Source organism: Motacilla alba, chromosome 8, assembly GCF_015832195.1.
Source record: "Motacilla alba alba isolate MOTALB_02 chromosome 8, Motacilla_alba_V1.0_pri, whole genome shotgun sequence".
Taxonomy (NCBI): domain Eukaryota; kingdom Metazoa; phylum Chordata; class Aves; order Passeriformes; family Motacillidae; genus Motacilla; species Motacilla alba.
In genome coordinates, this window is record NC_052023.1 from 2,424,875 (window position 1) to 2,447,094 (window position 22,220).

The 22,220-nt window shown below is 47.7% G+C and overlaps 1 protein-coding gene across 7 annotated transcripts in view; it reads right to left on the bottom strand.

The window, feature by feature from the left end:
- Positions 1-3,010: 3,010 nt before the first annotated feature.
- Positions 3,011-22,220, bottom strand: part of PATJ (PATJ crumbs cell polarity complex component) — a 141,301-nt gene continuing 122,091 nt past the window's right edge. For 4 of the 7 annotated variants that reach the window (XM_038143825.1, XM_038143821.1, XM_038143822.1 and 1 more), the window contains exons 35-44: positions 21,878-22,071; positions 19,988-20,135; positions 18,846-18,932; positions 15,590-15,707; positions 13,919-13,959; positions 13,536-13,658; positions 12,367-12,471; positions 8,913-9,016; positions 7,272-7,395; positions 3,011-5,649 (exon numbers count right to left, since the gene is read on the bottom strand). In XM_038143825.1, coding sequence (XP_037999753.1) covers positions 5,503-5,649; positions 7,272-7,395; positions 8,913-9,016; positions 12,367-12,471; positions 13,536-13,658; positions 13,919-13,959; positions 15,590-15,707; positions 18,846-18,932; positions 19,988-20,135; positions 21,878-22,071 — 1,191 coding nt within the window. In that variant the 3' untranslated portion in view covers positions 3,011-5,502. Of the gene's footprint in view, positions 5,650-7,271; positions 7,396-8,912; positions 9,017-12,366; positions 12,472-13,535; positions 13,659-13,918; positions 13,960-15,589; positions 15,708-18,845; positions 18,933-19,987; positions 20,136-21,873; positions 22,072-22,220 lie in introns of those variants that run through there. The other 3 variants (XM_038143824.1, XR_005257687.1, XM_038143826.1) reach the window with 3 other exon arrangements.

Sequence of the window (22,220 nt, forward strand, 5' to 3'; positions counted from 1 at the left end):
TTTTCCTGCTGCTTCCCTGAGGAAGGTAAAAGTTTCAGTTTCAGCAGGATAAATGTGGGAGATTCGCTGCTGATCATCAGGGTGGCTTTGGGAAGTGCCTGCCTGCCCTTGATTTGGGGACAGGACAGTTCTTTTTGGGGTGTGCTGCAGCTCTGCAGGGAGGCACAGAGTTTGCTGCCTTCCCCTGCCCCTTTCCCTCCTGTTCCCATCCCTGCAGCCCAGGCTGGTTAACTGCATCCCAGGATGTTGGTTTTCATCCCTGTGCCCATAATTCCTCTTTGCCCATCTCCCCAGGGAGGAGCAGCTCCCCCAGGATGAGCCCCTGGAGCAGCTCCTCTGCTCATGTGGACCCTGTGGGACCATGGATGGGTTGATGCTGCCCCTGGCATCTCCCAGTGCCCAAAATTCCTGCTGTCCAAGTACCAGACTGCACAAAAAATCATCTGTGGCATCTCAGTGCCACAAAGAGCCAGAGCCAGCCTTAATTTATATATTCCAGTATCACTGTAGAGATCAAACTAAATATAGGCAAGGAGAAACACACCCCCAGTGCGAGCTCTGCACAGGACAAATGGAGACAATTAAGTCACAGCAAGGAAAGGAATTAATCTAATGATCTTTACAGGCTCAGCATCCAGCAGCCCATCAGCTCTGAGGGGAAGGAATGACGAGGAGCTCGGCTGAACACGATTTTTCCACTCTCCTTATGGGCATTTCCAGTGTGTCCCTTTCTGTTGCTGCAAGGAGAGGAGAGGGGACTCTGAGGGTCTCAGCTGAAGCACCTCAGGGCTCAGGGAATACCCCTTTGCTCAGCCTTGACAGGGTGAGAGAGCTGGGGATGGAGAAGAGAAGGCTCCAGGGAGAGCTCAGGGCTCCTAACAGTGCCTAAAGGGGCTCCAGGAGAGCTGGAGAGGGACTGGGGACAAGGGACAGGACACGGGGAATGGCTTCCACTGCCAGAGGGCAGGGATGGATCAGAGATCAGGGATAAATTCTCCGTGAGGGTGGGCAGGCCCTGGCACAGGTGCCCAGAGCAGCTGTGGCTGCCCCTGGATGCCTGGAAGTGCCCAAGGCCAGCTGGAACAACCTGGGGCAGTAGAAAGTGATGGAACTAGAAGATCTTTTAAGGTCCCTTCCAGCCCAAACCATTCCAGGATCCATCCAAAGAGAAACATCTCCTCTTGAGACGATGATCAGCCAGAACCTGCCCCATCAGCAGCTTGGACAGCGTCAGTGCAGCAGCTCTCAGCAGAATTTAATGTTCTTGGGAGAAACAAAACTCTCAGCAGCAAAGGCAGATTTCTCTCTGCAGGGGAAGTTTACTGACTGCTCCTCTGCTCTGGGGTCTGTGGGGCCCAGCTGGCTCCTGTCCTGTCCCCACAGCTCAGGGTGGAAGGGCCAACTCGCCCTGGTTTTGCCAGGATGGAAAGCAGCTCTCAGCAGGAGCGAGACAGGCCATGGTTTCCTTTCCTAGAACCCTCCTGTCACTGCACCCAGGTGTGTCCTTTTTGCAGCACCCCCTGTCCACGGGGAAAGAGCCGGCTCAGTTTGGGAGTTTGTCTTTCCTGGGCTGGGCTCTGAAGATGCTCAGAGCATCCCTGGGGGCAGCTCCTCTGGCCGGGCCTCCAGCCCTGCAAGAAGGCTGCAGAAATGCAATATTTTGTCAACTGCTCCATCTAGTGCCATTTCAGCTGCAAAAGCACCCAGAGCACAAGGCTCAGAGCCCTGCTGGGGCCTGGGCAGCTTTCCCTGCCTGGGCTCTGGAGTGGGTCCCTGGGGATGTGCCAGCCCTGGCCCAGGGCTTACCCTGCAGAGCCAGAACCAGGAATCTTGACCCTGATTTTCTCATCCTTCTCAAAATGGGACTATAAACCCATATGTGGAAATATCTGCACTGGAAAACATTCCTCATGAGCTCTTTGACTGCTCAGGAATCCCTTAGGTTGGATCAGGCTTGGAGCAACCTGGGGTGGTGAAGTCCCTGCCTGGGGTGGAACGGGATGAGTTTCAAGGTCGGTTCCAACCCAAACCCTTCTGGGATTCTGTGATCCTAAATAAAGAGTTTATGCTACCAGTGCGTATTTTCTCTTTTTGTGCAGGAATTGAGACTAAACTCTGCTTCAGCCCCACCAGCCTTGGGAAGGCAGCAGAGCCCTGAGAGCCCACCTGGAAAAGGCTAAATGCAAAGTCAGAGTGACCAGTGCTCCTTTTCCATTTGGGATGCTGCAGAACATGGATCTCTCTGATTTGCTGCCATCCTAGAAGGTGCAGCTATCACAGGAAGGTGCATTTTGGGGAACAAACCCCACTAAGAGGGGTAACAATGACCATGGCAGTGTCTAACCAGGACACCAAACCAGATATCCAGATGTGTGACCCTGTGGGGAAAGAGGATAATGGAATTAGGCATCCACACTCAGCACAGCTGTAAAAACTGATGTTTTATAAACGTGTGACACTAAATTAATTCTCTCCAGTGCTTTCAGACAGAGGGGCATTATCTGCTCCACCCTGGCATAATCACTTCACCTCCATGGCTCTATGGATGTCACACTTCCAGGGTGGTAATTGCCATGGGATTAATCACAGGGAATTTAGGGGCACTACATTGATTCTGCATTGCAGGTAAATGAGGTGGAGCCCCTCACCCCTCCAGGTTGACCTGCTGGCCCCACCAGCCCAGCCAACACCACCACATCATAACCTGTGTTATGAGTTGGCCAAGAAATGCCAAGAGCCCTGAGATGGCTCCTGGCGCTGTCACTGCCCAGAGCAGGTTATTCCAGGTCTCTCCAGGTGAGGAAGCTGATGGAAGGACTGTGAACAGCACATGGCCCTTCTAAAGTAAAGGCTCTGCCCCCCGAGTCCTCAAAGCAAGGCAGGAGAACCCTTAGGACAAGAGGAAGCAGAGGAAAAGTTTTGCCAGAGGAGGTTTAAAGTGGATATCAGGGCGTGCAACAGCTTTTAACACTGACTTAAATTAAAATCTAGAATAAAACAAATGCACAACTGCTTATGCAACCGAGCTTTATTTAGAACCTTTGAAGTCATAAAACGTCTCATTTTACTGATCTACGTAAACATACAATCAGGAGGTTTAATTGCTTTTTCCCTTGCACAGAAAAAAAGTTTTAAACAAACCAGAACATCCCCAACCCAGACAAGCGTGATGCAAACTGAATTCCCTGCCTTGGCCCTGCACGTGGAGCATGGTCACTGGTTCATCAGTTAGTTGCAAGATAATTTTTTTTTTTTTTGGCAGTTATATATTCGAACACACAAAGTGCAAATTACAAGAAGCAGAAAATGTTCTCTCTCCTTCTGAGCCGCGAGAAGTGCAAAACGTCTCAGCCCATAAATTCTGTTATTTATGTCTATGAACTTCATGTGCATCACAGGCCAGTAAACAGCCGTGTACAACTTCACTGATTAAATGTGGCAACGTCTCAGGGTGGGTACAGAAACACAGCAGGATCATTCCCTTTGGCTGGCAAATTCCACACACTGCTGCTGAGGGGACCTCCTCACACCTCACCCTGAACTCCTGCACGCCTCAGGTACTTGTGCAACCAGAGCAGTTTGTTAAGAATTCTCCAGTTTCCTGCACCTGGAGATATCCCTGGGCATCTGCAGTCAGGATTCCACTCACACCTCACTCGGCAAATCAAACAGGACGCTGGGAATCCACTGAAAATGAGAAGTCTCTTCCAGGCACTATTAAGGGAATACCCACCAATGGTTCCAGCAGGCTAAATGCACTTTGTGATTACCTACAGTTATGGAAAACTTTCCAAGGAAATAAGGAAAACCCTTTTCCATGAGAACTTATCACAGCATTCCTGTCTCAATGTAGTTCACCTCGCTTCAGGACTGGTTCCTGTATGTAAAATGGGGAAAATTCTACTAAATTACACAGAACAGCTGTACCTTTAACACCTCCCTGCACTGCTCAGTTATTACACTGCAGATTTTCAACCTTCTTTCCATTTAATTCCTGGAATTCTTCACACAAAATGAGCAGCCAATTCTGACCCCACCCCCCCTTTCATTTCTCCCAGCTATATCACCATTATAAATTATGCCAAATAGTTCCAAATCAGACTGGGCTGCTTCCTCCAAACCCCCTCCTGCTCTGGATAGGAAGATTAACCCACAATGCCCTGCACTGCCAGGAACCTGCCTGCCAAATTCATCTGCTAAATCACCAAGGCCACGCTCACATCATCGCTGCTTGATGGCTGGGACGTGGAATGAGGCTGGGAACTCTTGGATGAATGTTCCTGCACCCCACCTCCAGAGTGGGACCAGCCTTGGGAAGGCTCCTTGTGGGCTTCAGACCCCAAAAAACTGGCTGGGGGATTCAACTGAGCTGGAGGGGGTTGAGGAACCTCATCCCAAACTGCTGCACCTGGCTGTGGGAGATCATCCCAGCCCTGCCTGGCAGTGCCTGGTGTTACCCAAAATCCACTCTGGCAGCCCCAAGAGAGGAGCATCCTCCATGACCATGAAAGCCTCTTCCTGCACTACCTGATCCTGGGGAAACTCTTGGAAATGTGCATCAGTTTGGTGGTTGGGATGAACTCCATCGAGCCGGAGGGACTGCTCACCAGCGTTCCTAGAATTACAGGATCACATTCCCAAAGCAAACTTTTTGTCTTCATTAAAGTTTCAGGATGAACAATTATGCTGCAGCTTGGCACGACAACAACTGCCTTTGTATGCGACATGCCTAGCATATATCAGCACATTTCTTCTTAAAAAATAGAATTAGAATAGAACGAGCTACGCTGTTGTTGTTCATGCTGCCTAAATATCTGAAAAGGCTCAAACATTTTAAAAGCCTAAAAAAATAAATTTCCCTCTCCCCTCGTTTATTTTTCATGCTAAAGGCTGCAAATTGACACATCACAGTAATTACCTCTGACTAACTTCCACAGACCTACCCAAAGAGATAAACATGAGAAGTTCACATTTGACTATCAGACTTACTGTGCCGAGCACAAATAATTTCCCAGAGGAGAATTTGATATTTCATCATTTGGAACAGCGGTAATTTAATTACATTGCTAATGTTTTCTGGCATACTTGAAAGAACAATTAGCATAAGTAAATCATGAGTGAGATGACAAGTCACTCTGCATTTATTTCTGCTCCTCAGATGAGATCAGTTGATGATCTGGAATTCTCTTTTGTGTGCGAATCGATTCCAGGTTCAGCAGTCGCAACCGGGGTTCAGAGCAGCGGGGACGAACCGACGCGCCAAATAATGCACAGCGAGTCCTGTCCTTTGAAGTTCCTTAATTAAAACTTGTCCAGGGAAACCTCCGAAGCCACCAGAAGTCGTGGAGGGTGGGGAGAAATGCTGAAGAAACGTGGGAGGCTGAATGAAGCTGGAGATGCGCGCTGCCGCGCCTGGCAGCGGCGGGAGCGCTGACCCAGGCTCTGCTGGGGCTGGGCAGTGTTTGACAGCTCTACTGACGGCCTAAAACAGCTCAGTCTGTCTCAGGACAGCACTGTCAGGGTCACCGTCCCCCTCTGGCGCTTCAGGATGGCCACGGCCTGATCGTGGGTGACGCCTTCCAGGGCCTCCCCGTTGACGGCCACGATCTGGTCCCCACGCTTCAGCCGTCCGTCGTCGGCCGCCGCGCCCTGCAACGGCAAACCGGGGCTCAGCGTGGCACCCCCAGGCTCCTGGAGCCTGGAATGCTGCCTGGAATGGGGCACGGAGCTCTGGGAATCCCTCCTCATGGCCAGCAGAAATGGCAGTGCTGAGCTCCCCCCCGAGCGCTGCCGCCCATTGCTCCCCACCCTGCCCAGGAAAAGAGAGTTGGCTCTTCCCTGAAAAAAGGCCTGGGGGAGAGATTGGTTCTGGATTTTATGATCATGGAGAGGCTTCTTAAAGCAGCATTTAAATGTACTCCATGCCTCGTGGCTGAGAAACAGCTAAGAAAGTGGGGAAGGAAAAGGAACCAACCTGGGCACTGCCCCCAGCCCCAGCAGAGATGAAGAAATGGCCTCGGGTTCTTCAGGCTGAACATCAGGATAATTTTGGTCACCAAAAGGTGCCAAGCATTGCAGCAGACTGCCCGGTGGAGTCCCCATCCTTGGAGGGATTTAAAAGCCATGTGGATGTGGCACTTGGGGACATTGGCTGGCAGTGCGGGGGCATGGCTGGACTCGGTGATCTCAGAGGGTTTTTCCAGCCTCAAAAGCTCTGTGATAGTCCTGAAAACTTCCAGAGAGCTTTGAAAATGGCTCTTCTCCTCCAGACATCTCAGGGCAGGTTCTTTTACCTAAACCCCAAGCCCTGCCTGCCCAGAGCTGGCTCACAGTGTCTCTTTCTGCCCCACCTGCAGGAACTTTAGGTTCCATTTAGGATTTCTCAATTATTCTCACATCTAGAAACTTGCAGCCCTAAGCACCAGTTAAGAGGCACAGTATTTTAGTAATTCCAAATTGTAAAAGTAGCAGATGTTTGTGGTTTGAGCCCCAGAATAGCAGGAGCAGGAGAGATGGCTCCTACTTCACCTTCAGACAAAGTTTTCTCAACTACATCACCTACCCTGGCACAAGTGACACTGAGTAGGCACAGGGCAAGCAGCTGCATGTGACAGACTTCACAATTATTTTATGGCAAGTATCCCTAATTCCCACTGGTTTTCTTCCCTCCCCTTCCATTTCCACAACTCCCCTCGTGCGGCCATGCCTGACAAGTCTTGCTGGCTCATTTTTAGCAGGGATGGGTGGGAAAAGGGGCATATCTCCCTCCTATAATGTGCTGTATTAGGATTCTTCCCCAGCCTCAGAGGCTGGAGCTCTCTGTACCTGGCAGGGACCCCCATTTCCCCAGACACTCAGGGCTGGGATCAGAGATGGGCTAATTCCTGGTTTTTTTCATCAGGATACAGCATCTCTGCAATTTCCTCACTCCTGCACAGTGGGGGAAAAAGATGCCTTCAATACCTCATGGAAACCTCCTGGAGATTTACAGATAGAAAACTGCCTTATAAATATTTTAATGTACAAACCCAGGTTTCCCAAGTACACAGAGCAATTTTGCTGAGACAAAGTGTCTTGCTTCAGCCATCAGTAATATGAAATATAAACTGAGAAGCCAGCTATGAGTTCTGGGTCCACTAACTCACAGCAACCTACTCAGACAGTACATTTTGCTTTCTGCTACATAATATATTTTCCAAGCCCAATCTTAGGTTTATTTTTAAAGATAATACAGAAAAAAAAAGAGGGAGAAAGTGAAAAATAAAAGGTACCTTGGCAAATATAGTCTTGACATAAATGGGCAGGTCTCCATGGGGACTTCCATACCCCCCTACAATACTAAATCCCAGTCCATCAGAGCCTTTCTCCAAAGTAATAATCTTAGGTTGAGGTGCTCTGAAAACACAATAAATATCACTTAGATAAGCAATGTCTGTCTCTGGGGACTTTATGCAGAAGGAACACTTACACAGACATTTATCCACCACGAGGTTTTTTTCACACAGTCACAAACCATGACCCTTGCACTGGAACATTCCTGCAAAGCCCAGAGTTCAAAGGCTGCTCCGTGTGCTCCAGCTCCTCACTTGGAAAAAATTATTTTAAAGTATTGTATTATACCCACATGCCTGTGCTCATAACTCCAGAGCTCATTAGCTGGAGCCTGAACTCTGCAGGGGTTTGCTCTGCCTCCACTGAGCAAAGGAAGATGTTTTTGGTGGAATTTAGACCACTCACACGGATTCATCCCTCTCAAATTTGAAATCAGCAATTTCTACGTGTGCAGAAAGAAGTGCTGTGGACAGAAGGTGGTCAGGCGTTGGCACAGCTGCCCAGGGCAGTGGTGGAGTCCCCAGCCCTGTGTGGATGTGGCACGTGGGGACATGGGGCAGTGGTGGCCTTGGCAGCTGGGCTCGATGATCTGAGGGGGCTTTTCCAACCTAAACCATTCCGTGATTCCATGGAATCCATTTGGCATCTTCCACCTGTCTAAAGGTGCAGCCCAAGCTGAGTAATATCCATGCATTTTTTTAGGACATACCCAATTCTGCTTCATATTTTCGCCTCCAAATTCCCCTGATGCTTTGATATGAAAAAAGGATTCAAATCCTTTTGTAAAGCAAGCAGTTCTCCTTGGGGAGCAGCAATAAAACCAGTGTCTCACACTCTAAGACCACAGAATGCAGCACAAAGAGCTCAGCTTTTACACTCAACCCTCCTGAGGTAGGGCAGCAACTTCTTAAAATAAACAGAATGAACCACGGAATGAAAATGGAGAACACAACGAAAATGATGAGCTGAAATGGAGAATAAATGGATTTCAAAATGGTAACTGGGATGCTACAGTGAGAAAAGCACACGATGGAGAACGATGCACAGCAGGGCTGGACCTCCAACTTCCATCACCACGCACAAGTGCTGCAAGAGGAATGATTTTAACTGGATTTTTTTGACTCATAAACCGATAAAGATTGAAAAGACCAAGTCCTGGGACATGTTTTGTAATTTGTAATTTGTTACTGGCAGACTGATGCCAGAGGTGTTAAAAACACACCTCTGGCATCAGTCTGCCAATACCAAATTATTTCAAATTGCTGAGATCAGAGCTCCTTCCAGACCAGGAAGCCAATGGACAAGGGCAGAAATACCACGTCAGCACCACATTAAGGAAAAAAAAAGGATAATTTTCCTTGAAAAACACTCAGAAATAGTGCTTGGAAACACATTTTGTGCTTATTGACTCAAGCAATTTCTGTCAGCAGGTGAAGACAGACACGAGCCCACCATCAGCTTGGGGAAGGTCACGGAGTTTTCATTTTAAAGGTGATGGAAAAGTAGAGAGAGAAGCAGTGGGAGAGGCCTTTCCCCAGCCCAGGAATCAACCCCAGCTCTGCAGGAGAGCAGGAACTCACTCAGGATCCTCGGTGGGATGCTCGGAGGGCAGGCTCAGGCTGCAGCCCGTGGACATGCTCTCCAGCTGGCTGGCAATGGCACTGATGTTGGTGTCAGCCACCACCTGGGCAAGAGGGAGGCAAGGAAATACAGTTTGGAAAATCAGCTGCTGGCTTTTTTTCCCCAAGCAAGCTTTAAAACCAAGTCCTACTCTCTTAAACCTCCACTAGTTCCACACTTTCAGGTAAGAGCAGCCACTTTTCTGGGGTCCAATGCAAATTCTGCCCTGAAGCTTCCTCTTGCCCTCACAAGACCATCATCAGGCTCTGAGCAAAGGGGAAGAGTCTTTCTGGGTAATCCAGACAAAAAGGCTGCTTTTCCAAGGAAAGAGAGCCAACACAAGGGGTCCAGGATTGGTCTTGAGAGAAACCACCCCAACCTTTAAGAGATCACCAAGATCCAAGGGACTATTGGGCAAAAACCCTGAAATGCCTCAGACTGGTTTCCTTGATGAGCAGGGAACAAATTAACCCTTGGTTTTGACCTCTCTGAATTTTTAGCCTGAAAAAAAAAAAACAAAACAGGATTGTCAAACTTCCCAATGCTGGGTCCTCTATTATTCTGAAAACATCCTGAATGATGCTCTGAGGGCTGGAGCACCTTTCTATGGAAAAGGTTTCTGTGGAAAGGTTTCTTTCTCTAGGCTGGGAGAGCTGGGGGTGTTCACCTGGAGAAGAGGAAGTTCCAAGGAGATCTCAGAGCCCCTTGCAGGGCCTGAAGGGGCTCCAGGAGAGCTGGAGAGGGACTGGGGACAAGGCATGGAGGGACAGGACACAGGGAATGGCTCCCACTGCCAGAGGGCAGGAATGGATGGGAGATTGGGAAGGAATTCCTTCTGTGAGAGCAGTGAGGGCCCTGGCATTAACTTCATTTTTAATTCATTGATGCTGATTTTTAATTTACTTTTTTTTTTTCCTGGAAAATCAAAAGAAACCACCACAAAGTGGTTTGGATTTGAAGTATTTACAGCTGAAAGGACATCAATTTCCCAACAAGTCCACGCTGTGGTTATCCCCTAACTCCATCTCCCTCTGAGGAGATATTCTTCTCTGCCTGACATTTACTGCAGCACAGGAGTTCAGCTCAGACACAGTGAAGAACAGCCAGGAAGCACAATTCCAATATTTCCTCTAGCTATGGCCCTATTTTATCCAAGTGAACAGGTACTTCTTCCACTCGTTGCTGTGAACTTGGCTTTAAGGAAAACTTCCCTTTTCAAAGTAAGAAATTTGTTCTATAAATCTGTTTTAAACGAGTGCTCACAATTCTTCCACAGCAATATTTCCCTCTTCCCCAACCAGCTGGAGCCAAGAGGGTGATGGAGCCAGGAGGTTTCCATGCAAATTCTGCATCCCAGGACTCGGGTTCCAGGATGCCCCAAAGGAGGGGGGTCCAGCAGATGAGAACAGCACCTGGCTCAGGCAGCACAGACCCCACCAAGGTTCCCTTCCCGTGGCATCAGAGTAAGGAATTCCAGCCAGGATTTGTCATGGTTTTTTTTGTTGTTGTTGCTCAATAAAACGAGGGTAAAACCAAATCTATATTCAAAAATCTTCAGCTGGCAGCAAGAACACATCAGAGTTCAACAACCTTGTAAAAAAGCTCCCCCTTATCTCATTACTACACCTGCAGAAAAGAAATTAAATTAAACCAAGGCATCAAAACAGCTGAGAGGGATGATTGTTCCCCTGAGACCTTAATCTCCCATTTGCAAACAGCATTTGCAAACTCCTTCCCAGGACGTTCCCATAATAAGCCTTTCCACCCCACTGAGCACAATTATCTGACCTTTCAGAGCAGCTTGCCACGAAGTGGTCCACCCTGATAATAAACAGAATTGCTTAATGGCACACCACTCGTGATGATGACAGTGATAGGGCTGCTGCTTTTGGAGTGTTCTGGTTAAAAAAGAGCAGTTTGGTGGTGGAGAGGTACCTGTGGCTGCTGGGGAAGGGAACCACACCACTCCAGGTGTTAAAATACAACACCCCACCTTCCTGGAGCAGATTTTTAACAGAGGAAAACAGCCTCTATTCTATCCCAATAAACCTCTATCATCTGTGAACAGCACCAGGCTCATTTTAATGAGTCAGAATGCTCAGAAGAAGAAAAACAGCCAACTGACAGACCCAAAGGCACTTCCAGAAGAAGCTGTTTGACCCAGTGGCATTTCTAGAAGAAGCTCTTTGTTTGTGTGAGTGACCCAGTGCCAGAGTGCCCCATCAGGAGTATTTTTAAATCCATCATGAGGTGCAATATTGAGCTGTATTACAGCTTTCAAGATGAGCAATTTTGGGTTCTGCAGCAAGCTTTCATTTTCTATTCAGGGAACACTGTTGACATGAAAAGTGAAATTACTCAACGTTAGTAACAATATGATAACTATAATTTAACAGAGAATCCTCAGCTGGTGTGAATCTGTGTGTTTCCTCTGACTTCAATGGAACTACACAAAACACCATCTGCTCTGGAACTGGCTCATCACTCACTGGGTCAGCAGTTCATGGACAGACAAAACAAAGAATGAGCAAGTCTCAAACTAAGTTTATTATCATTTCATTGCCTCTTTTTTCTTTTCCCCCCCCCACCCCTGTTTTTTATAGTCACATTTGTGTCATAATACAAGCAAGAAGCTTGCAGAAGTCCCTCAGGATGAGTTCCAATCCAAAATGCTGTGATGATAAAGAGAGTTAAGAGCAGATTTTAGTGGTGCCTTCAGCTTGTTTTCCAATTTCTGCAAACGAGGAGAATTTCGAATTCTAACTGGTGAGTATTTCCCCCATTTCTTTGCGTAAACATAAAAATAAACTGTGGATCAACGCAGTGGCAGGCAGCAATCAGAAGCAATGTGGCAGAAGATGTCCCTTTCAGCTACCAGAGAAACACAGCAGTGACAGCTCTGTTTTCTCTCTTCCCTGTTTTGATCCTTTACCTGATGAATAATCAGTTCCAGGCAGCTCTGTCTCCGTGATGATGCCATCATTTTTCCTAAATTCTGCTAGAATTTCTTTCAAGGACAAGGAAACCACTCTGTGGGTCTGTGTCTCATTACATCACAAGCACACACACATTTTCTTGTTCCTAGTTAACTTCCAATTAAAAAAAAAAAACCAAAACAACAACCCCACAACTTGGGAGCTTGTTGATTTATCACGTGTGGCAACAAGTCATTTTGTTCCCTTTGTTATGCTTTTATAGAACCACGCTCGCAGCCTGCGTGAATGGCAATAAAGAATTTTTGAATGGAAATGATTTCTTGCTCTCCTCCTGTGTAATTCCCACCAGCAAAGCACCCTGCAATTCTGTGATGCCTTATGCCAGGGATGCTCAGGGTTTGGTTTTTTTTTTTTTTATCCCTTCCTGAATGCCATTTATCTACCCTGCTGCAGCTGCATGTTCAATTTATCACCGTACCTGCAGGATAATGCTCCCATAAGCATTCTTTAGTAGATTAACTGCATCTGCATGAGACAGCCCATCCAAAGGTTGCCCATTAATGCTGACAATCCGATCTCCAACCTGAAAGTACAACAGTAATGGAAAATTACCAGCATTAGGGAAAATTAAAATTAAGAATGCTTAAAATTCCTCGTGAACTTGGCACTGCACAGTCATGCTTCTCTTTTGCAGGATCCCTTTTGTGAGGATTCTGCACTGCCAGTGATCATTTCCCATTCTTCTTTTAACACTAACAATATGATCAGAGAAACAAAGATGGGTTGTATTTTGCTCTTTCTATTTGCAAGCAGAGAGGGAGGGAGGGAGATTTTCACTGCTGTCCTCCCATCCAGAAAGGATTCATTTGTGTCTGAATGTACAGACAAGTTCATATTCTTCCAGACCATGTAAGCACATGCTGAATGTTGTATGGGAGAGAAGGAACTTCTGATATTAATCCAATTAACCTGGATGATTTCTTCTTCCTACACACAAAAATGATCTCGACCCTGCCACTGTTTAATTCCATCAGAGACAAGGCATGAGTGTAGCAGCATGTCCTAATGAATCTCATGGGCCAAAGCACGTGGATCTGCATATTAAATTCTTGTCAACCCTCCTGATTCCTTGAGACTCTCTCCAAAACTGAGAGTGTTCACCATGCCCATGCCTGGAAACCCACATGTGCTGTGGGTCTGACACAAGTGCCTTATTTTGCTGTTTATTTATAGGGGCCTTCAGATCAAACAAATAATTTCTGATCTGGTTTCTACCTGGTTTGAACTCTAAATGATGCCCTGTGTGGAGTTCCCAAAATACCTGTGGTTTCCAGAGGGCCTCTCGCTGCCCTGCCCGGGTCTGGATGAACACAGACATTCCATGACCACTACAAATGCATTTAAGCTCTTTCTCTTTACATCACTTTTCCAATACGGGCAGCAATTGCCAAGATGGGAAGAGAAGGGTAGGTTTGTTTTTTGGGGTGGTTTTGTTTTGCTTTTATATAAATAGAGGCAGAGCAGTCTGTGAGAGAACATCAGTGACAGCAGATGCAGAAGTTTTTGAGGCTTCAAGGGCCACGTGGGAGATGAAACAGGAAATATCAGGGGCCTAATATTAGGAAATAACAGGGCCCCTGTACTCACCCTGAGCCTCTGTGTCCGAGCAGCCACTCCACTGGCCTGGATCATGGCGATGAAGATGGGAATGTCTCCCAAGGGACTGCCCTTGCCTCCTGCTATGCTGACACCCAGGGCATCATATGGGCCCTGGAACACAGCAAAACCAAACATCTGCAGCAGGGGCAACTGGCAGAGTGCAGGGCATGGCAAAAAGTGACTGCTTGGATTGGTGGAACAGGAGAAAATGGGTTTGACACACACATCTCCTCAGCCAAAGCACAGGCACACATCCAGCCCCCGGGTGCAAACACAAATCATGCAGCTTGACTCGAGAGAAATGCTGCAAAAATGAACAACTTCAGGGCAAGGAGTTGGCTTTATGAACGGGTAGAAAACAACTCACTGACCCTTGTTATCTCCACAGTCCTGGGGCCCATATCGGCTCCTACTAATAAAGAAACAAACAATTAGCTTCTGTAATTAAGAGATAATATAATTAAGAGATAACACTGTCAGGTGACAACGGTCCCTTGCTGCATAGGCAGAGTTATCACCAGGCAGGAGTGGAGCCTTCCTGTGCCAAGGCAGGCAGTGCTGCCCACGTGAGGAGGAGGAGGAGGAGGAGGAGGAGGAAGGGTGAATGAGGTGTAATCCCTCCGGCTCCCGGTGTCACCCTGACTCCCATTGTAGCCCAGGCACAATCTGTGGAACTGCAGCACTCTGCCAGCCTGGAGAACAGCCCTATTGTGCCTCCACTCAATTAAAGACTGGATTATTATTCCTAAATCACAGCGTCCTTGCACAAAGGGCTCTGGGAATGGGGCAGTTCCAGGGAGCTCCTCTTCCCCTTTGTGCTGTGCTGGTAAATAATGGACAGGCAGGAAGTCAGGCTGGTGTGTATCCACTGAAAGGGTGTGGAGAAGTACTCAAAATACTGGGAAAGGGGAGGGAAAATGGAAAGAAAAGGGGAAGGAAAAGGGGAAGGAAAAGGGGAAAGAAAAGGAGAAGGAAAAGGGGAAAGAAAAGGGGAAGGAAAAGGGGAAAGAAAAGGGGAAGGGAATAAGGATGAGGGGAAGGAAAAAGGGAAGGTAATAAAGGTGAGAGGGAAAGGAAAAAAGGAAAGGGGGAAGAGGAAAAAAGGAACAGGGAAAAGAGAAGGGGGAAAGTGGGAAAAGAAGAGAGGAGAGGAGAATGGAAAGTAAAGGAAAAAGGCAAAGAGAGACTTCAGAGTTGAATTCAAACTGCAACTTTTTCAGCCCAACAAGCTGATGGTGTAGCCAGGTCCTGAGCTCTGCTACACCCACCCCTAATTGTATCAGCTTTAATGAAACTGGAAGGCTGGCAGAGTAAATTTCTTCCAAAAATCCAGGATTCTTATCTCCTCCCAAACCAGCACTCCCCACATCCATGCAGGAGTGCCTGGGCAGGAGGACCAGGACAGCTGAGGTCTGTGGCATGGCAAGCCCAGGCCTGGGGACCCCAGATCAGGGTCAGGAAATGCCCAGTGCTGCAGGGCCTGCCCTGACAGTACAAGGAAGGATGCCCAAAAGCCACCAGGCTCCTACAGTGCCTGCAAACCAGCAGAAGAAATGTCTTCTCCTCCTGCCCACGGTCAGATGTGAGCAAAGATTCCCAAATCCTGGAGCCACTCTCCCCAGGCTGCTGCAGCTTGTGGATTTTTAACAATCTCTAAACCTGCAAACTGGGCATTGTGACTTTCTCATTACGAAACACCCCTTTATGCACTCAAGAGCAACAAAGATATAAATGAAGTGGTGGCAGCTTTATTCCCTGAGAAAACCGTTCCTAATGTGAGAACCATGCCTGTGCTAAGGCTCTGACAAGGGGAATAGCAGGGCACAGGAATTCTGCACTTAAAATAGAGGGGCCATTCCTCCTCCAGCAGACATAAAAATAATGTCATCTTCTGGGAAGTGTTTGGGTCTTAAAAACATCCGTGGGGCGTCCTCGGGGAGGCAGGGCAGGAAAGGCAGATTTGAGTGCTCAGTTTGGCTTCCAAAGCAGCAGGATGCAAAGCAAATCACACTCAGCTCTTTTGACAGCTGCCCAGTTTGTACCTGAGCTTCTCTGGGATGTGTCTGCTGAGGATCTTTTAGTGCTGACAAAGTTCTGCAAGGTGGAGAGGACGGGAGCGAGCGCGGGGTGGAAGTGGCTGTGGACACTCTGCTGGCTCGCCTGAGGGTGAAAATAGAGAAAAAAACCCCATGAGTCAAACCCAAAAGTGAACTTTAAACCAGACCTTGCGACAGATGGGTGCAGCTGCGCTCTGTGCCAGCCACACTGGAAATGCCACATTGGCCACGCAAGTGCAAACCCCTCTGGGAGGGGAAACCGACCAAAATCTCCCTGTGGAGGTGAAGTCACCAGCCCTGCAGGGATTTAACAGATGTGTGGACGTGGCACTCAGGACAGGAAATAGTGGTGGGCTTGGCAGTGCTGGGGGATGGTTGGATTTGATGGTCTCAGAGGGATTGTCCAACCTCAGTGATCCTGTGGTGCTGCTCACAGTACTACAGACTCTTATTCCACACTTAAGTGTTGCTCAGGTCAGCTTTAGACAGTGCTCCCTTCTCTCAGCTGCTGCCAGGGTGTCTCCACACCTCAGGAGAAGGGGAGATGATGGGCACCTTCCCTGTGGTGCCTCTGCATGCACGAGCACCCAGGAGGACAAAGAGCTGCTCTCTCACATGAGGGGGAGTAACAGGGACACCCATCCTGTCACCTGGCAGGAATCTTTGCTGTTTCAGCTGAATACACTGCAATTGCCCCTGCTCCTTCTATCTGCCCAAGAACCTCTTCTCATTTCCAGAAGAACATGGGAGCTGACACAGGAGAGACTCCAAAGGGAGAAGCTCACTCCTGCTGCCCTCCCCATTGCCCTGCTTTTCCCTCTCTCCTTTTCTGGCTTTTATCTTTGATGCCTCGTGCAGGCTGCCCTGGAGCAGGGGCTGGGCAGAGTCACAGGATAAAGCAGGGATTTATTCAAAGCATCTCCTCCATGGATCCACCTTGGGCAGCACCAGAGCCCAGCCAGGGCTGCCCCCAAGATGAACCCAAATGGTCCCAAAATGCACGAGCGCTCCCGGGGTCTCTGCCTTGGCTCAGCTCTGCTCCATTTGCACCTTGCAGTTCATTGTCCCGTTCCAGCTTTAGCCCAGGCACTCCCACCCTGCTTGTTTTCCTCTCTCAGCCCACGCTGTTTGTGCTCCTGGGCTGAGCTTTGGATCATTTGTCCTTGGTGCCCAGCTGGAGCAGGAATTGTTTTGTGTCCCTGCTCTGTGCAGAGCTCACCATCCCTAATGTGAAGCTCAGACCCACACACTGAAGCAGCTCAGAACCTGAGAATAGAAAACCCAAAACCTGAGGAATCATCTTCAGGCTCTGTCCCTCGAGGAAACCCAACCATCAATTTAGGAAGTGCATCTGAACAGGTTCCACCAAGGGCCAGACCTTTCCAACTGAGCTGCCTTGTCCAAAACAAAGATCTGCTCCATCCTTGTCCACACACAGCAGAGATTTCTTCCCCCAAACCCATCAGCTGGTGACTCAAAAGCCCTGACACATTTATGCCACTGGCCAGTGTGCAGCTGTCAGTGACAAACACCAGGCACAGCACAGTTCCCACCCCTGGGTGCCAATTCATGGCCCAGTTAACCACATTTGCAATGCATGTGAAAGAAACCCCTGTTTCGAGTTCCACTGCTCAAGGGATGCAGTGGACCCAGAAAAAAGCCAAGTGAGGACAAAAGGTCTGGATGCTCTTGGCCAGCACCTTCTAAAGCAGCACTTGCAGTTGTGCAAATCACTCAAGCTGGCTTGCTGCATCATCTGCCAAGATTTTTATAACTCTTGGAAGGGTTTTGGTGAGAAACATTTATTCAGTTTTCAAAATCACCAAGTCACTTCAGAGCAGGGAGATGAAGGCTCTCAAACGACTCTGCATCAAGGAGATTAGGATTTCTTGTGTTAAAAGAAAGGCAGGATTTACCAGGTTCCTGCAAAAGCCTCTTATGGTACAAAAAAAAAAGGGAGATGATGTCATTGGATCTGAATTTTTACCTAGACCCATGTAGATATTATGGCATTTTGCTTCCCTTTCAGCTTGAGATTTACGTGGTAAAACCAGGAGGGTAATTTTTAGCTGTCACTTTTTGATTACCTTGCTCTTGCTAAGGCTTCATGTTGATACAATGGCCAAAACAAAATCTAATAGCTGACTGCTGACTTAATGCAATCAGTGCAATTTCCCCCTGTTACTTCACCTCCCCTTGCCTGCTGCATGCACTGCAGATGTTTCTCCAAAGCCAGTATTTTTTAAAGCTGGGCTTAGCCCAGCTGTTCCCACATGGCTTTAGCCCTTCCTGGCACCTCACCACCTCCAGCCAGCCAGGGCCACTGCTGACCCTCAGGAAGTGAAGAAATCACACCATGCTGTGATAATTTTGGCACCTTTTTGGGGCTGTTCACGGACAGACCCCTTACAGACCTCCTTAAAAACACTCCTGCTTTAACTCACATCTCCCCTAAGCCTCCCGTGGCTCCTCCTCCCTGTTTCCAAAAAACAAATCCTTCTTTTAGCAGTGCTGGATCCCCTCATGTGCAGCTTCCCCACGGCAGAAAGGGGCCAAAGCCCCCCACAGCCTCACCCTGCTGTGATCCCCTCTTTCAGAGACACTGGCACCTTAGAATGGCAAAGCAGTGGATTTTCAGAAGGAAAGCCCATTCAGAAGAAGTTTTCTAAGCCACCGTGCCTCGTTTCTCTCCCCCTGCAATCCTCCAGGTTTAACACCAAGAACTGGTGTCTGAGCAGACCGGGGGGCACAGGGAGAGGGGAAAGGCCCTGCTCTGATTGAAAAATGAATTGTTGTCCTCGCTTCAGGTAAAAAGCAAGTGAAGCAGGAAATTGCTCTGTGTTTTCTTGGAGAGGAAAGCAGCTCTCCTGTGGTTCTGCTGGAAGATAGGCAGAGATGCAGTTTGGTTTCATTAGCTCGTTTTGATAGACAAAACAGCTGCAGAAAATACATCCAAGCAGTTTTTGCAAGTCTTCAAACCAAAAATTTCTGGGCATCATCACTTGAGAAAGATATTACAGATTTTTGGTGTGTCTTGGGAAGACACTCCTTCAGCAATAAATACATTAACCAGCTCTTCTGCTCCATCAGCATTTCAGCATGGAAAATTAGGGGATAAAATGTTTTGTTCCCCACCCTCAGCAGTGTCTGTGGGAGGATGAGCTCCATGTGCACATCTGTGCACCATCCCCGTGCTCTGCCCTTCACAGCTCCAGTTTAAACAGAGGAATTTGTCACTAACCTGGCTGTTTTGGGATGTTTTCCGTGATGACAGCCATGACCCAGCTCGCAATCTCCCAAGCTCAAGATGCACCAGGCCTTGGGCACACTTGGAGAAAAAGAAAAAAAAACAAAAAACAACCCCCAATGTACAATTTAAGTAGACATACAATATTTCATGCTCTCCTGGAGAGAATCATGTTTATATTCAGCACCACAAGTCCGTGAAGAAAGCCACAAGGAATGTTCAAAACATGAACACTTGTATTTAGACAATACAAAAAGTGGATTTAGGCTTGTCCTGAAGGTTCCTCCTGGTTGCTGAATTTAGTATGAATGTCCCCCTTGCAAACTGATGGCCAATTTACTCAGGAAAAAGAAACAGAAAGTCCCAAACTCTTTAGCAGACATTTGAAAAACCCTTCAGAGGCAAAATCTGCAGAAAAGGGTGAATTTAACCCATATGGATCCAACTTAACAAAATACCCTCGCACCACCGGTTCCCAATTCTTAAATAGGTAAACTTTTGGCAAGGCACCAACCCTGAATGGAAAAAGCAAGGAAATAATTAGCCTTTCCCCTGAAGAATGAAAGAAATCATGTGCAGAAACAGTGGTGGGCATGGCAGGGGGAAAGCCCTGGGAGCAGATGCAGTTTGGAATAGAAATGGGTCTTCAGCATCCACTGATGGCACTCGTGGCCATCCCATCCCTCCCTCTGCCCCAGCCCACGGAAAAAGTGAAATTCTCCCAGAATTTCAGCATAAAATCACTCCTGGAGGATGGGAAGCTGTGCAGGAACAGATTTAAGCTGTCATTTTATCCCTGCAGGTCAGTACAGCAAAGCCAAAGATTTATTTCAGCTCTGGTTTGTGTCGCCTCTCCTGTTTCCAAGTGTTTTTCTAACACATGAGATACACAATTGCATTTTCAAATAAATGCCTAAATACTAAATGTGCCTTTGTGTTCCTGCTTCATATCATCCAATTCCTAGAAATACACAGAGAAGTGACTTTAAATGAACCTCCCAGTTATTTCAAATGAAATTCTTGTCTTGGTAATCAGCTGGAGCTGTCCTGTGTATGGTAAATAGCACTTCAGGATAATTACCTTGCACAGAGTCAGTAACTGCAATTCAGTATCTCAGAATGTGTTCTGTACTCACCTTAAGTATAGTGGCAACAGTCTCTTGTGAGGCATTTCTCATATCCTCCCCATTTACAGACAAAATCTGATCTCCTTGAATTAATCTTCCATCTAGGTCTGCAGCTCCTCCTTTAACAATGTCAGAGATAAACACTCCACTTCCATTTCTAACAATGCAAGAAGCATATGGCTAATTACACAATCCAATATTCTTTGGGAGACCAATTTAGATTACTTGCATTTAAGAGACGTTAAAAGAAACCTGTGAGCAGAGGAAGAACCAGTTTTACACCCCATTCAGCTGTGTAAAAAATCGATGAGTTTTAAAACCACAGCATGTTTTGCTAATATTTAATGCTGTCTTTCCCCTTGAACTGCTAGTTCTGACTGCAGGATACATAAAGATTTATGGAAAACACCATTTATATGAATGGAAGCCTGAAGTTTGGTCTATAATGGAGTTAAACTATCTCCTGATGGGACGTGGGTCAGTGGTGGACCTGGCAGGGTTAGGTTAAAGGTTGGGCTCAGTGATCTTGGTGGGCTTTTCCACCCTAAAGGATTCTGTGATTCCATGGTGTGAGCTGGGGCCAGCTGCAATGCCAAGATCTGGCATTTTTTTATCCTTCACCTGAAGGACACAATGCCTCCCACCCTCAATTATACCTGGGTATCATTTAACAAACTGCAGCAATTGGGCTCCTTCTAAGGAGGGGATCCCCACCCTGAAAGATTCAGGAGTAGCACAGGAAGTTCAGCACAGAAGCAAAGGGAGGAGGGCTGTGATTAACATCTGCAGGGTAATTTACATAATCTAAATTAATTGCCCACCCCACAATCTGCTCACAACACCTGGGTTAAGCACTGCCACCCAAAAACTGCTGCAGAAACTCTGCTGACCATAGGCAGTCAGGATAACGACACGGTGCTTTGTGATTGCAAAAGTAAATTATTTTTGGCAATGCAGGATGGCAACTCCAACGCTGAACAAGTGTCATGCCATAAATCTCTTTTAGCAAAGGAAGATTAAAACTATCAGTGCTCTGGTTTGAGTGATCTAATAGCAGTGGTTTAGAGATGTATCAGGAAAAAGTCACATTTCATTAGGCTGCTGTTACTTCCCACTGTATTCCTCTCCACAATTCCCTGACACGAGCGTGGAGCCAGGACAGGACAAGAGGAAACGGCCTCAGGGGAGGTTTGGGTTGGCTATCAGGAAGAATTTATTCATGCAAAGGGTGGTCAGACATTGGCAGGGGCTGCCCAGGGAGGTTTGGAGTCCCCATCCCTGCAGGTGACCAGGGAATTCCTGGAGGTGGCACTCAGAGCTCTGGATGGGTGACACGGGTCAAAGGTTGGACTCGATGACCTTGGAGGGCTTTTCCAGTCTCAGTGGTTCTGTATCTCAGGTTCTGCTCTGCAAACTGCTCTCTGCAGTGTGCCACAGTCCCCTGAGCTGCTCAGGGTTTGGGTCTAACTCAGCCTCCACTGGCCTCGTTCCCTTTGAACCGAGCACGAGCTCAATCTAACTCACAAATCCTTCTGCAAAGAGGTAGGGTAGGTTTATCCCCCAGTTCAGAAACCAGAAAAGCCATGGTTAGGGCCTCCAAAGCCCTGGAACACAGCTACCCTGATGCCACAGAAGAGTGAGCCCTCAGTTCTGCATGGGATTCCCTCTCTGTGCCCAGAACTCTCCTGGGCAGGAACAGCCTCCACTTCTCAGCTCTGTTCTGACAGAGGAGCCAGAACCATGGACCCATTCCATCCTGGGAGATATTTACATATAAAATTCTGCTCCTTATGGAGCTTCCCCTTTATTCCACACTTCATTTATTGGCTACAGTCATTCACACATCAAAATCCCAAACATTTCCCATTGGAAGCGCTGTCAGATCAGAGACACTCTTACCGTTTCCCAGCTATGCTGAGCCCCAGTCCTCTGCCCGTTTTCTTTTGGATATCCACAGAGAAAATCTCCAGGTTTTCCTCATCCTTGTAGTGTGCCTCATTCCTGTAGACCACCAGCTGCACCTTCTGGGGCGTCTGCCGGAGCGCGGTGATGGCTTCCTCGTGGCTGGCGCTGCGCAGATCGATCCCGTTCACCTGCAATAATCAGTGTTTGCTTTCCAAATGACACGGATAAATGATCTTCTCATCACACCCTGCCCCTGGGTGACAGCACACATTTGTCAATTTGACACCCCTTGGTGCTCTAATTGAGCTTTCCCATTCCCAGAGGGAGATCCTGGGTT